At 34.9% G+C, this 13,945-nt stretch overlaps 1 protein-coding gene across 4 annotated transcripts in view; it reads left to right on the top strand.

The window, feature by feature from the left end:
* Positions 1–13,945, top strand: part of IMMP1L (inner mitochondrial membrane peptidase subunit 1) — an 81,829-nt gene that overhangs the window by 54,968 nt on the left and 12,916 nt on the right. The window contains exon 7 of one of the 4 annotated variants that reach the window (XM_063094602.1): positions 9,667–9,927. The exons of the other annotated variants lie outside the window; for them this stretch is intronic. Within the exon in view, the coding sequence (XP_062950672.1) occupies positions 9,667–9,795 (129 nt within the window). The 3' untranslated portion in view covers positions 9,796–9,927. Of the gene's footprint in view, positions 1–9,666; positions 9,928–13,945 lie in introns of those variants that run through there. 4 annotated transcript variants of the gene reach the window in all.

Here is a 13,945-nt window from a genome sequence, read left to right as displayed (position 1 = left end):
TCAACTTGCCTGTACAGTTAGAAAAAGTACAAGAGCAGTAGAATGGAAGAGTAAAGAGCAAATGTAATGTGTTAGCTCCTTTCGACAGTTGCATTGCTGCTGTGACAGAGCTTATGAGGAAGGGGGTGGTCTTTTGTTTATTCAGCACATACTCTTCTTACTTTAATAATTATAGCTTAATTTTTACTTTAAATTTTGTGTATCAAATTATCGATACAGCTGTTATGCCTGTTAACTAACTTTATCTCCATATTCATCCCCAATGTAAAGTAACAATTGAGTTAAATTGTCTTCATTATTGTACATTTATTTTGAATTATAATAGTCTCTGATTGCCCTATAAGTAAGTTCAATCAATAGACCATTTAAATAATCTATTATTTCTTTACCATCCATAATAGACTGTGGTTCAGCTCTGCAAGTGTTTTGATGTTTATTACTACAGTGCTAAACACAAAGTAATTGTTAGCTGATGGTGATAATAATGTTGAAGGTGTTAGTGTGGTGTCAAGTAACCTATTTTTCTACTACAGCCTTTTTATCATGGATGCCTGTTTCCTTTTATTCTTCAAAAATGTCCAATTTTGCCATATGGTTTCACCTTCTTTCATATGACTGTTATTTCATTAGATATTCCAGCCACTTTCATATGACTATTATTTCATTAGATATTCTAGCCACTTATGAGTTGCTTTAGCAACAGTTATATACTTGAGACCAGAAATAGCTTTGTCAACAGACAGAACCACAGAACAAATAATAGCATCTTATATCTATGTACAGGTATACCTTGGAGATAGGGTTGATTCCATACCACCATGATAAACGAATATTGCAATAACATGAGTAACATGAAGTTTTTGGTTTCCCAGTGTATGTAAAAGTTACGTTTATACTATAGTCTGTTTAGTGTGCAATAGAATTATGTATAAAAAGGCAATGTACACACCTTAATTAAAAAATACCTTAGTGCTAAAAAATGCTAAAGATCAATCTGAGCCTTTGTCAAGTTGTAATCTTTTTGCTGGTGGAGGGTCTTGCCACCATGTTGATGGCTGCTGACTGACCAGGGTGTTGGTTGCTGGGGTAGCTGTGGCAATTTCTTAAAATAAGACAACAATGAACTTTTACGCATCTGTTGACTGTTCCTTTCATGAGAGATTTCTCTGCAGCATGTGATGCTGTTTGATAGCATTTTACCCAAGGCAGAACTTCTTTCAAAATTGGAGTCAATCCTCTCCAACCTCCTGCTGCTTTATCTACTAAGTTTATGTAATATTCTAAACACTGTTGTCATTTCAACAGTGTTCATAGCATCTTTACCAGGAATAGATTCCATCTCAAGAAACCACTTTCTTTGCTCAGCCATAAGAAGTAGCCCCTCATCCATTAAAATTTTATCCTAAGACTGCAGCAGTGCAGTCACATCTTCAGGCTCTACTTCTAATTCTACTTCTCTTGCTATTTCCTCCACATCTGCAGTTACTTCCTCCAATGAAGTCTTGAACACCTTAAAGTCATCCATGAGGGTTGGAATCAACTTCTTCCAAACTTTTGTTAATGTTGATATTTTGACCAATATTCTTAATGGCATCTAGAATGGTGAATCCTTTCCAGAAATTTTTCAGTTTACTTTTCCTGGATCCATCAGAGGAATCACTATCTATGGCAGCTATAGCCTTATATATTTCTTAAATAATAGGCCTCAAAAGTTGAAATTACTAACAAGGTCAAGAGTTCAGATCCCCATACTGACCAGCTGCCAAAAAAAAAAAAAAAAGAGAGAGAGAAATTACTCCTTGATCCACGGGCTGCAGAATGAGTGTTGTCTTAGCAGGCATGAAACCAACATTAATCTCCTTCTACATCTCCATGAGAACTCTTGGGTGATTAGGTGCACTGTTAATAAGCATATGTTGAAAGGAATCATTTTTTCTGAGCAGTAGGTCTCAACAATGGGCTTAAAATATTCAGTAAACCATGCTATAAACAAATGTGCTGTCATCTAGGCTTTGTTTTTCCATTTATGGAGCACAGACAGCATAGATTTAGCATAATTCCTAAGGGCCCTAGGATTTTCAGAACTGTCTAAATGACCATTGGTTTCAACTTAAAGTCACCAGCTACATAAGCCCCTAGCAAGAGAGTGAGTCTATCCTTTGAAGCTTTGAAGCCAAGCATTGACCTCTCTTCTCCGTAGCTATGAAAGTCCTAAATGGCATTTTCTTGCAATAGAAGGCTGTTTGTTTATATTGAAAATCTGTTGTTTAATGTACCCATCTTCATCCCTATCTTAGCTAGATCTTCTAGATAAACTTGTTGCAGCTTCTACATTAGCACTTGCTGCTTTACCACAGGTTTTTATCTTATGGAGGTGGCTTCTTGTCTTAAATCTCATGAACCCAACCTCTGCTAGCTTCAGACTTTTCTTTTGCAGCTTCCTCACCTCTCTCAGCCTTCATAGAATTGAAGAGAGTTAGGGCCTTGCTCTGGATTCAGTTTTGGTTTAAAGGAATAATGTTGTAGCTGGTTTGATCTTCTATACAGACCCTTAAAACTTTTTCCATATCTGTAAGAAGGGTGTTTTATTTTCTTATCATTTTTGTGTTCATTAGAGTAGCACTTTTATTTCCTTCAAGAATTTTGCCTTTGCATGCACAACTTGGCTAACTGGAACAAGAAGCCTAGCTTTTGACATATCTCAGCTTTCCACATGCCTTCCTCACTAAGCTTAATCATTTCTAGCTTTTGACTGAAAGTAAGAGATGTGCAACTCTTTCTTTCTTTTGAACACTTAGAAGCCAGTGTATGGTTATTAATTGGCCTAGTTTCAATATTGTTGTGTCTCAGGGAACAGGGAGTCTTGAGGAGAGGGAGAGAGATGGGGGAGTGACCAGTCAGTGGAACAGTCAGAACACACACATTTATCAATGAGGTTTAACGTCTTATATGGGCGTAGTCTGTGGTGCTCGAAAACACTTAGAATACTAACAACAAACATCACTGATCAGAGATCATCATAACAGACACAATAATAATGAAAAAGTTTGAAATATTGAGAGAATTACCAAAATGTGACACAGAGACACTATCTGAGCACATGCTGTTGGAAAAATGGAACCAGTAGACTTGCTTGATGCAGGATTGCCACAAACCTTCAATTTGTAAAAAACGCAATATCTGCAAAATGTGATAAACTGAAGTGCAATAAAACCAGGTATGCCTTTTAAACACATTATTGTTGCAATTTCCTTTTTAAGACCTATTAGAGGAGAAATATCAGGACAAAAGGTTTAGATAAAGTCTCTGCTAAATAATTACAGAAGATAACCAGAGGACTGTGAAATGCAAATTTTTTTGAGTATTCTAATTAAGGAAAATATTCATTGAGTTTTTATATTTTTGATGAATGGACAAATTAAAGGACACTGCCATTTTGTCCCAAGTGTATTTCATTCACTTTGGTTTGGTATGTTTATAATACACACAATAGGAATAATATTGGCTAACACATATTATGTATTTACTCTGTACTGTTGAAACTTTAAAACAGTTAACTTATTTAATTATCACAACAGCAATCCAATGTAGTAGGTAATGGTAGTATTTGACTGATGGGAAAACTTAACAACAGAGAGGCTGAATAAATTGCCCAGTTTCAAATAGTGAGAGGAAGAGCTGGGATTCAAACACAAGTAGCCTGGCATGCCACTACTTCTCCCAGAATATCTTCTTCCTGTCTGGTTATTATTTCTACTCCCAAGTCATCAAATATACCTTAAACTGTATTTGTCTTTATTATTTTAAAAAAGAAAGGGAAGGGTAGCGCTAACACCACCAAGGTCCAGAATTTGATACCTGTACTGGCCAGCCATCCCCCCAAAATAAGAAAATAAATAAAAAAAGAGAGTTATGAGGCTACTTCAAAATGTTCGTGGAAAAATAGAATTAAAAGATAATATGAACCTTTCTTTGAACTTTTTGAAGACCCCTCATATTTCTGATCAGGGTTAGAAACCAGTGTTTTTGAGGGCTTCCCCCTTGCCAGTTTTTCTAGGCTTGGTTATCCAAGCCATGAGAATTGTGTAGCTATTACAGAACCACATTAGCAGGTGTGTTCCATTAATCAAGGTGATTTATAACAAAAATTCATCCAAGTTAGGAGTACTCTGAAAATATATCCAAACTGTTTGCAGGGTCTGCCCCTCTAGAGTATTCTCTTTTTCAGCTATCTCAGAAGCATACTGGTGCTGTATTTTATGAAATGGGTTTCTTTCTCTTACCATACATCCTTTTAGAAAAATCATCATTGTTTATAAAATGAAGACATTACTATTCAGATCTTGATTGAGCTGCATAGTAAAGATGATCAATATTGAATGTGTTTTGAATTCCAGGCAAAAAAACACTTATTCTTGTATGTAGTTGCTTCAGAAAGTAAAACATCAAAATTGTCATTTGGAACCTAGACTGTAGAGTTTAGCATATGAAAGAAATAGCATTGTTTGTAAGTTGACAAAAAAGAATATAAATATCATTTGTTAAGTGATCTGAAATTATTTTATTCATTCCAGAGTTCTAAAAGCCTATGTGGCAAGCAGCACTTATGAACCAGATTTATTTTTTACATTAAATATTTGGAAACTAAGCAGTCCCTATCAAGGTGCTATTTTAGTTATCCAATGATAACTGTAGGTTTTGCTTATTTTGATGGTACTGAGGCCAGTTCTTTCCTTGGGCAGTGGGCTAAGCTTGGGCTACCAGGATATGAACTTAATTTGTGACTCTTAAAAGAAACAAATTGTAATCAGCTCAAACGTCTTGACTACCTTGCCTTTCTATATATACTATAGGAATCCCTTGGTTTACAGCTAAGAGCTACTACTTTACCAAAAAATAATTTAGTTGGAAGTAGGAACGTTTAGCAAATAGGAAATACATAAAATGAATTGGCATTCTCCCATTGGTTTGCACAGTAGGCAAAATGCAGATTAAGAACCTATTTAAGTTAGTCTCCTAGGGAACATAAGGCCAGGACTCAGGAAATATAGTAAAATTTTGTCATAAAGCTAATGAAGAGAAGAAAAACACTTTATAATCTTTATGGGGATGATACTGTGTGATAATCCAAGGCTATGATTTTAATCCATAGTAACTGTGATATAGCTAGGCATTTTGTTATATACTAAATTTCTATCAGCAAACATATTGTAAAATCTCCCATCTAAACAAACAAACTCCCTTGACAACACATTTTCCTATGTGTATATATGCTGTGAAAGAGTTGTGTATACATGCTGTGAAAGAGTTGTGTATACATGCTGACTCCAATCTGAGCTTCATATTCTTTCTTGTACTCATTCCAATTAGGCTGTGACTCCGACCACTTCATTGAAACAGTTCTTGTTAAAGTTAAAGTCCCCAGTGAGTCTTCTGTAGTCTTTCCAGTGGTCAGTGCTTACTCCTCATATTATTTGACCTATTGTTAGTATTTGAAATAGTTGTTCTCAAAACCTGGTTTTAGTTTTTGGGACACCACTCTAGGTTTTTTCCCTATCGTCCTGAGTTTCCTATGTTGCATCTTCTGAGTTTCCTATGTTGGCTCCTCCTCATATCTAAACACTGGAGTGACTAAGGGTTCATATTTTAAACTTCTCATTTATATACATGTACACTTTAGGTAACCTCATCTTATCTAATGGTTTTAAGTACCATTACTTACTAAATTAAATTACTCCCAAATTTGTATCAACTACAACTTCTTCCCTGAACTTGAGTCATGTATTTAATTTTCTAATATCTCCACTTTAGTGGATAATGGTCATCTCAAACTTAATATGTCCAAAACTAAAATCCTGATTTTCTTTCATAAACTGGCTCCTCCCATACTCTTCCCAGTCACAGTAAAGACAACTTCATTCTTCTGCTTGTTCTGGCTAGAAACCTTGGAGTTACCCTTGACTTTCTTCCTCTTTCAACCTATATCCAATCCAATGCAAATCATGATGTCTTTACCTTCTAAGTATAGTCAGAATCAGACCAGGTCTTGCCACTGTCACCACTACCATCCTGGTCCAAGACAAACTCATCTCTCTTGTTTTGTTGTGATAATTTCTAAACTGCTTTTTGTTTATAGCCTTCCCATTTTCTCACTTCCCTGCTCCTTCCACTGATATTCTCCACACAGTAGCTGAAGTGATCCCTTTTGATGATGATCTTTTTAAAGAGCAATTGTTACTCTTCTCTCAAAGTCAACAATGGCTCCCCATCTCACTTGTAATAAAAGCTGTAGGCCTTATGATGGTCTACAAGACGTTACATGATCATTCTTCCTGCTGCCTTTCTTGTAATTAAAGTTTTATTGTAATATAGTCATGCTCATTCATTTACATATTATCTGTCTACTTTCACTAAAATGACAGAGTTTGAGTGGTTGTGAAAGAAACTATATGACCTGCAAAGCCTAGACTATTTATTCTCTACAAAGAAAAAGTTTATTGACCTCTGCTTTAGAATATAAAGTTCTTTTTGTAAATTATTTATTTTTTTATTGTGGTAAAATATATATAAGAATTGCCATTTTAACCATTTTAAAACATACAATTGTGTGGAATTAATTAAATTCTCAATGCTGTGTGAGCACAACCTGTTTCCAAAACTTTTTCATCATCCTAAGCATAAACTCTGTACCCATTGAGCAATAATTTCTCATTATTCCTTCTCCCCAGTTTCTGGTAACCTCTAATCTACTTCTGCCTGTCTCTGAAGTTTTTTCTTTTTTTTAATTTTCTCTTAAATGAACCATAATAATTGTACATTTTTATGAAGCATAATGTGATATTTAAGAACAATTATACAGTTGCAATGATCATATCAGGGTAATTAGCATATCTATCACATCAAACATTTGTCACCTCTTTGTGTTGGGAACATTCAACATCCTCTCAACTAGCTACTTGAAGTTATACAGTAATTTGTTGTTGACTGTAGTCTCCCCATATCTGCAATTTTGTACCCATTGACTACCCTTTCACCATTTCCCTTTTCCCACTCCCCTTATTAGTAGCTAGTAACCACCATTCTACTCTCGACTTCTATGAGATCAACTTTTTTAGCTTTCACAGATGAGTGAGAACTTATTTCTTTCTCTGCTTGGCTTATAAAAACATAATTTTCTCTAAGCTCATCCATGTTGCTGTGATTGGCAAAACTTTATTATTTTTTATGGCTGAGTATGCCATTGTGTATATATACCACATTTGCTTTATCCAATCAGTCATCTGTTGATGGACATTTAGGTTGGTTCCAAATCTTGGCTATTGTAAATAGAGCTGCAGTAAACATGGGAGTGCAGGTATCCTTTGGACATGTTGATTTCCTTTCCTTTGGATATATACCATAGAGGGATTGCTAGATCATATGGTAGTTCTATGTGTAGTTTTTTGAGAAATTTTCATACTGTTTTCCATAATGGCTGTACTAATTTACATTCCCATCAACAGTGCATAAGAGTTCCTCTTTCTCTGCATCCTCGCCAGCATTTGTTATTTTCTGTCTTTTTGATAATAGCCATAGAATATAGGGTTCTTGATAGCAGGAACTTGTTTTGATCACATCTGATTCCCCAGCATATGAACTGTGATTTGTCATCTAGTAGGTACTGAAAAATACTTGAAGGGTGCGGTGGGCTCCAGCTGTCAAGATGGAGGAAAAAAAAAAAAATACCCGAAGGGTGGACAAATGCATATAAGAATAGGGGCTATGTTTTCTTCTAGTGTCTACTACACATTTGCTCCTGAGTAAGTGAGATAGGTCTTCCTGTAGCTTACCACACTGTATGCTACTGCTGAACTGGCCAATCTGTGGTCATTCTAGTCTTCATAGAATACTTGAGGGCCGAGCCCGTGGCGCACTTGGTAGAGTGCTGCGCTGGGAGCGCGGCGACGCTCCCGCCGCGGGTTCGGGTCCTATATAAGACTGACCGGTGCACTCACTGGCTGAGTGCCGGTCACGAAAAAAATAAATAAATGAAAAAAAAAATAAAACGGCAGTAGTAATATTTAAAAAAAAAAAAAAAAAAAAAAAAAAAGAATACTTGAAAGCTTTGCTACTTCCAGTGGCAAGGATACCTGATGCCCACTTTACATTAATGGCTTGAAAGTTGTGGAAAATATTGGAATGTCCCTGTTACTGTATACCAGGAGAGCAGAGTGCTAATTAAATGTTTCTTTCCCTAAGTGACTCCTATTTGGAGTGCATGATATTTTTCAGGGCTTTTACTAAGTAAACTGAAAATTCACCTGGCTCTGAACTGACCTGTCAGTGTGGAATACTGAACTTTGTTTAGACTGTCTTCTAAAGGAATAGTAGAATTGAGGTATGCCAGGCCTACCTTGGTCTCATTTTAAGAGGAGGTCTGGTGCCCTAGAAATGTTATGGTGGTTTTTTAACAATGAAGGCTAAATTGTTCTTGCAACATTCAGTGCTTACTAATTCGGTTGTGTGGTAATGAGAGTTTTCCGTCTCAGTAGAAATACATGTGCCTTTTGGACATATTTAACTACTATGCAGGTATTTTTTTCTCTTGATCCTTTTATTGGTTGTCAGATTAATGATGGGTAAAAAGGTGTTACGTGAAGTTTGTAAACTTCTCCTTTAAGTGTAAACTTCTACTTTCCAGTTGTTCACTGTAAGATGAAGAATCATTTTTAGATGTTTCAAACAATTAAAACTTTACTTAATGAATTTTAGTTTCTCAACCATAGCAGCTACCCTGTATTGAAAATGGACATATTAATAAAATTTGATTGTGCAGATTTCAGTATATTCCTGTCATTAAAGCACAGCAATCTTTTGCTATTGCTAAAGGAAACAGACACTTATTAGAAAAATTACATGTTTTTTCTTTTGTTCTATAGCTATCGAAAATATCAGGCTGTATAAAGCTTTTTGGTTGTCCTTGATACCACAGATTCCAGTGTTATATACAAAAGGTGAAATGTTGTTCACCAAATGATAGTCTATTACCACAGTAGAGTGATGACAGATGAATAAGGAATGGAGTATTTCTTACATTTTTCTTTGTGAATTATAGGATATGTTAATAGCAACATCATTCTTGTTATTGGCAGAAATGTAAGAAATGGAGAAAATTTTACATTTCAGAACGAACTGGTTAAATGTTCTCAGGATGCACAGGTGGTATAGTGTTTTTAAAAGAACTTGGAAATGCAATAACATGGCAGTAATAAAGCTATTTTACAGTATATTAGAAAATATTTAAATAAAACTGATGGACAACCTGAAATCTCACTAATTAGACAACATTAGAGAATGGTCACTTTATATAGTTAACTCAAATAGTCCTTTAATGTACATTGTATATTTAGGTTATAGTTTAAATCCCTGAATATCCTAATACTGTTTTTCTGTTTGTTTAAATGTCATTTACCTTAGCTGAAAGTCACAACCATCTGGTCCTCTATTACCACTTGTATTATAAACAGAAAAAGTACTTCAGTGTAGGGAGAGGAATCATCAGATTGAAAGGGCTTGTTTATTATAAGCTGCTGATACACTAAATCCTTATGTCATTTAAATAGAAGAACTACCTAATAATGTCAGTATTACAACTAGGATATCTAAACAGGGATTTGCTTTTTGCAGACTATAGTGATAAAAACCTGTGCTACATATCCATTTCTCAGCAACGGCTCCCAGGATAATCAATCATGGCATACTGTTAATGCCTTGATTGCAGCTGATGTGGAGGAAATATGTTTACTTTTTTGCTAAAGTGAAGTTCACTGCGGAGATGACGTGACTTTTTCATCCAATAGCTAACACAATTCTGAAGATAAATTTGACTTATTGTTTACAAGTCTAAGATGTTTTTGTTCAGATGTTAACACTAAAGAATCATCTTTGGAGCCCCTCAACTTTAGCATTTTCTGATGTGTTCTCTGAATATTTTCAGAATAACTTGAGCTTAGTTTAACAATATGTAGTTCATAAAATTTTGTTTTGTAGTCATATATTTTATTTTTGTATGTTTAAAATGTTTATGTAATTGAAAGATAATACAAATCTTTCCATGAACTTTTTGAAGTACCCTTGTGTGTGTATGTGTGTATTTGTGTGTATGTGTATCTCTCTCTCTCTATATATATAATCTCTCTATATAGCTCTCTCTATTTATCTCTCTCTCTCTCTCTCTCTCTCTATATATATATATATATATAGAGAGAGAGATATATCTGAAGATCAACATTTCAACTGAAAGAGTAGCATGTCATCCTGAAATTGATGAATGTTGCTCACTTCAAAATATTTTAAACATCCAAAGTTAGGATGTCAGTGCCACTGGTGTGAATCTAGGAAGGCAGTATGCAATTCAGTAAAATTTAAATAATATATGATTTTTATCTGCAAGTTATCTGAGATCTCTATACTTTAAGGTTGCCTAAAAGTAATTGGAAGAAATTAAGAAAGTGCAATTTTAACACTGCTGTTCAATGTAAACATCTGAACCAGACTCCAAACTCTCTTGATAGTAAAGAGAATATAATTCCAAGTGTCATGTGGTTTCCTAATCTGATACAATTGGTCTGCTGAAAAAACTGCTGTTGACTAGGTGGAGTATGTTCAGATGTCTTTTGGAATAGCAACTAAATGAAGTTCTTATGTTACCACTTTGGGTAATTAAAATTCCACACATTCAGTGTGGTTTCTGTGATCTGTTTATTCTTAGCCCATAAAAGTATTCTCACTATACCAAACTATTCTCTACTTAAAATAAGAATGGAAAAGAAGAATAACAGATATAAAAGCAGGCATGCATATTACAAAACAGTAAAAGATATTAAATTAGCAAGAAAATATGGGCATTACAGTCATTATACTGCTAATCTAGACTTGGGGAAGTGTTTGCCTCCTTGGATAGAATTTTCATAATTACTTTAAGAAAATACACAAATCACTTAGTATGGAACAGCTAGTGTTTGTATCCCTTCTAAACACACATTCAGAGTCATCAGGGAAAGGAGACTAAGAAGTATTTTACAAAGTACTTAAAACTGTAGGTGAATAATTTAAAAATCTAAGATGCAACTTAAGATTTTCATCTGCTTTCTGCACATTGTGTTTATGAATTGCTAAATGAGGAAGGATAATAGAAACTTGCTCTCCTCTGAAGAGACTTGAAATTTGACCTGACTTCCCTATTTAAGGAAAGTCAAGTAGGTCTAGGGACATACTTCTGACCCCAAACCAATCCTAGCATTCAGGTATCTTCCTTAATGAGGCTGCCTTAGGAGCAGCCAGACCACTGGACTTGGCAGGGGGGACAGAAAGGTTGGATGGGAGAGAAGACTTAAGTAGCTTTCAGGAGGCTGTGTGGGTAGGAAAAATTTGCCATACGTTAAACTCTCAACTTTTCCTTTTTTATTTATGCATGCATTCATTAATTCCACTAATATTTATTGAGCACTTATTTGAGGGCCAGCACCAGGCAGATTAAGTCCTTGCCCTCAGCGATACCCAATAGAACTTTCTGAAGTAATGGAACTATTTTATATTTTTGCTGTCCAACATGTGGCTGTTGAGCACATGAAACATGGCTAGTGTGTCTGAGAACTGAATTATTAATTTTATATAATTTTTAAATATATATAGCCACATATGTGACTAGTAGCTACTGCATTAGACAGTGTAGCTTTAAGAGTTTGCAGTCAAGTTGGAGGAGCACACAGAGAATTACAATATGGTGTAATTGAATTATGCACAGGGTGGATGATAAGACACAAGGATATTTATCCAGACTGGGGAAGTGAAACCTGAATTGAAGTTTTTTTTTTTTTTTAAAGATGACCGGTAAGGGGATCTTAACCCTTGACTTGGTGTTGTCAGCACCATGCTCTCCCAAGTGAGCCCTGAGTTGAAGTTTCAAAGGATAAGTTGGAGATAGTCAAAGGAAGCAGCATATTCTGAAGGACTAGAATATGTAGCACTGTGCTTTTGGGGAGCTGCCAAAAGTTAAGATTCTATATATGGAACATATAGTAGGAGGGGTGGGTACTGAAAAGTGACAAAAATCAAAAGGTAAACAGGGCTCAGTTCTTTCTATGTCTCAAGCAGGGGAATAACATGATCAGGCTTAGTTTTTTAAAAAATCACTCTGATATTAGTGTAAACTAATAGAGGATGATTTGGAGTAGAAGAGCCTGGAAGCAGGGAAACCAGTTAATAGGCTGTGAGTGAGACATAATTGAAATGATAATGTTGAGAATGGAAAGAAGTACATAGATTGCCGAAAGATTGAAGAAATATCTGGACAAGATTGCAGGCTGGAAGAAAGGGAATAGAAGGGCTTAAAAATGGAACACAAATTTTTAGCTATAGCAACAGGCCTAGGTGCTACAATAAAAAAAGGGGTATCAGGGAGAAGTTAATTTGGGAAATGGAGAGGAGATATTTTCAATTTGGACAAGTACAACAGTCTACTAATAAGTCTAAGACAGATTGTTTTTTAAATTAATACAATGGTAATTAAGGTAAATTATTATAGCAAGTGGCAAAAAAACACTGCTTTCCCAAAATGACATCTGGATGCTTTATTCCTTCCTTGATGTCCACAGTATGTTATCATGATCTCTTAGTCAAAACAGTGTTTTAATATTCTCAGCCCTAGGAGATCAATCTTACGTTTTAAAAATCTTCAGCTACTCACTTTGTATTATGCATCATCACAAAAAACGTCATCTGTCATCCACCTGCCTAATTTGCAATTGTGTATTCACAAAGCTAGATTTCATTCTAAATAAAGGGTTTGGAACATTAGAGTTGTGATTTAATGAGTAAAACAAAAGTAGAAGTGTCTGTTAAAGAAAAACATGTAACAATGTCTTTTTAAAAATGCATTAGAAGCATAAAGTACAAAAAGACCTACATATTTAATTTTAATCATTTCTTTTTTAGAGTATGGGCACTCTTCTTCTACTAGTGTTTTTCTATTTCTATTACTATTTCAGATATAAATCTGTTTTCTACAGCTACATAGGGATGAGTTTGGATTTTGGGAAGAATTGTGAAGTGCCAGGAATAAAACTTTTGGTGTAAATATATTAGTACATATTTTATACACACATTTGATTTACCAACTATTTAGAACTATTTTTCTAAAAGCATGAGAAAAATCATTATTTTAATACTTCCCACTATATTCTGCTAATACTCTGAAACACCCTGTGTTGCACTGTTAGGCTTATCTTCTGGAATATGCGAACAAGAGTGTGTATCAGCTGTATTAAAATGAAAGTGCAGAGATTGTCTTAGATGAGAATGTAAAATGCTTCCTTTAAATACTAGTCCCCAAACAGAGCAGGTACCATTATATTTACAAATACAGCAAAAAAGAAGTCACAGGGTAAAATGATTCATTGCCTTAAAACTGGGAAATTAGTACTGGATGGCTTGGGTGGAAAGGCCTACCTACTGGCTTCAATCCCAACCCTTTTCCCCTTCCTCCACCTTCCGACAAGTGGTAAATGCTTCTGAAGAAGTGGATGCTTCTAAGGAATGGCACAAACATTTGATATTTAACAAACATTGCTTGATGTAGATGCCTGTCAAAAGAATAAAAATGGTAGTATTTACTTTAACCTGGGATGATTTAATCTTAAAAAGTGAATTTCATTAAATCAGTTAGCATAATTAATACGGCACTTATTCATAATTAATGTACTTTTAAAATTATATTGGATTTAATTCAAAGACTTGTGTTTGTAGCACCAGAGCTAAATAATTCAAAACAGTGTAAAAGAAAATAACCAAAAATATAAAGTAAAATTGCAAAGCACAGTTCACTTTGCAGAACTGGGTATAATGCTTAGGACACCTGGAACAAAGAAAATTCTACTGGGTAGAATGCTTAGCACACCAGGAACAA

The sequence above is a fragment of the Cynocephalus volans genome, chromosome 4 (assembly GCF_027409185.1).
Source record: "Cynocephalus volans isolate mCynVol1 chromosome 4, mCynVol1.pri, whole genome shotgun sequence".
In the NCBI taxonomy this organism is placed as follows: Eukaryota; Metazoa; Chordata; class Mammalia; order Dermoptera; family Cynocephalidae; genus Cynocephalus; species Cynocephalus volans.
The sequence above is the reverse complement of the archived record's forward strand: the minus strand, read 5'-3'. Positions and strand labels throughout refer to the sequence as shown.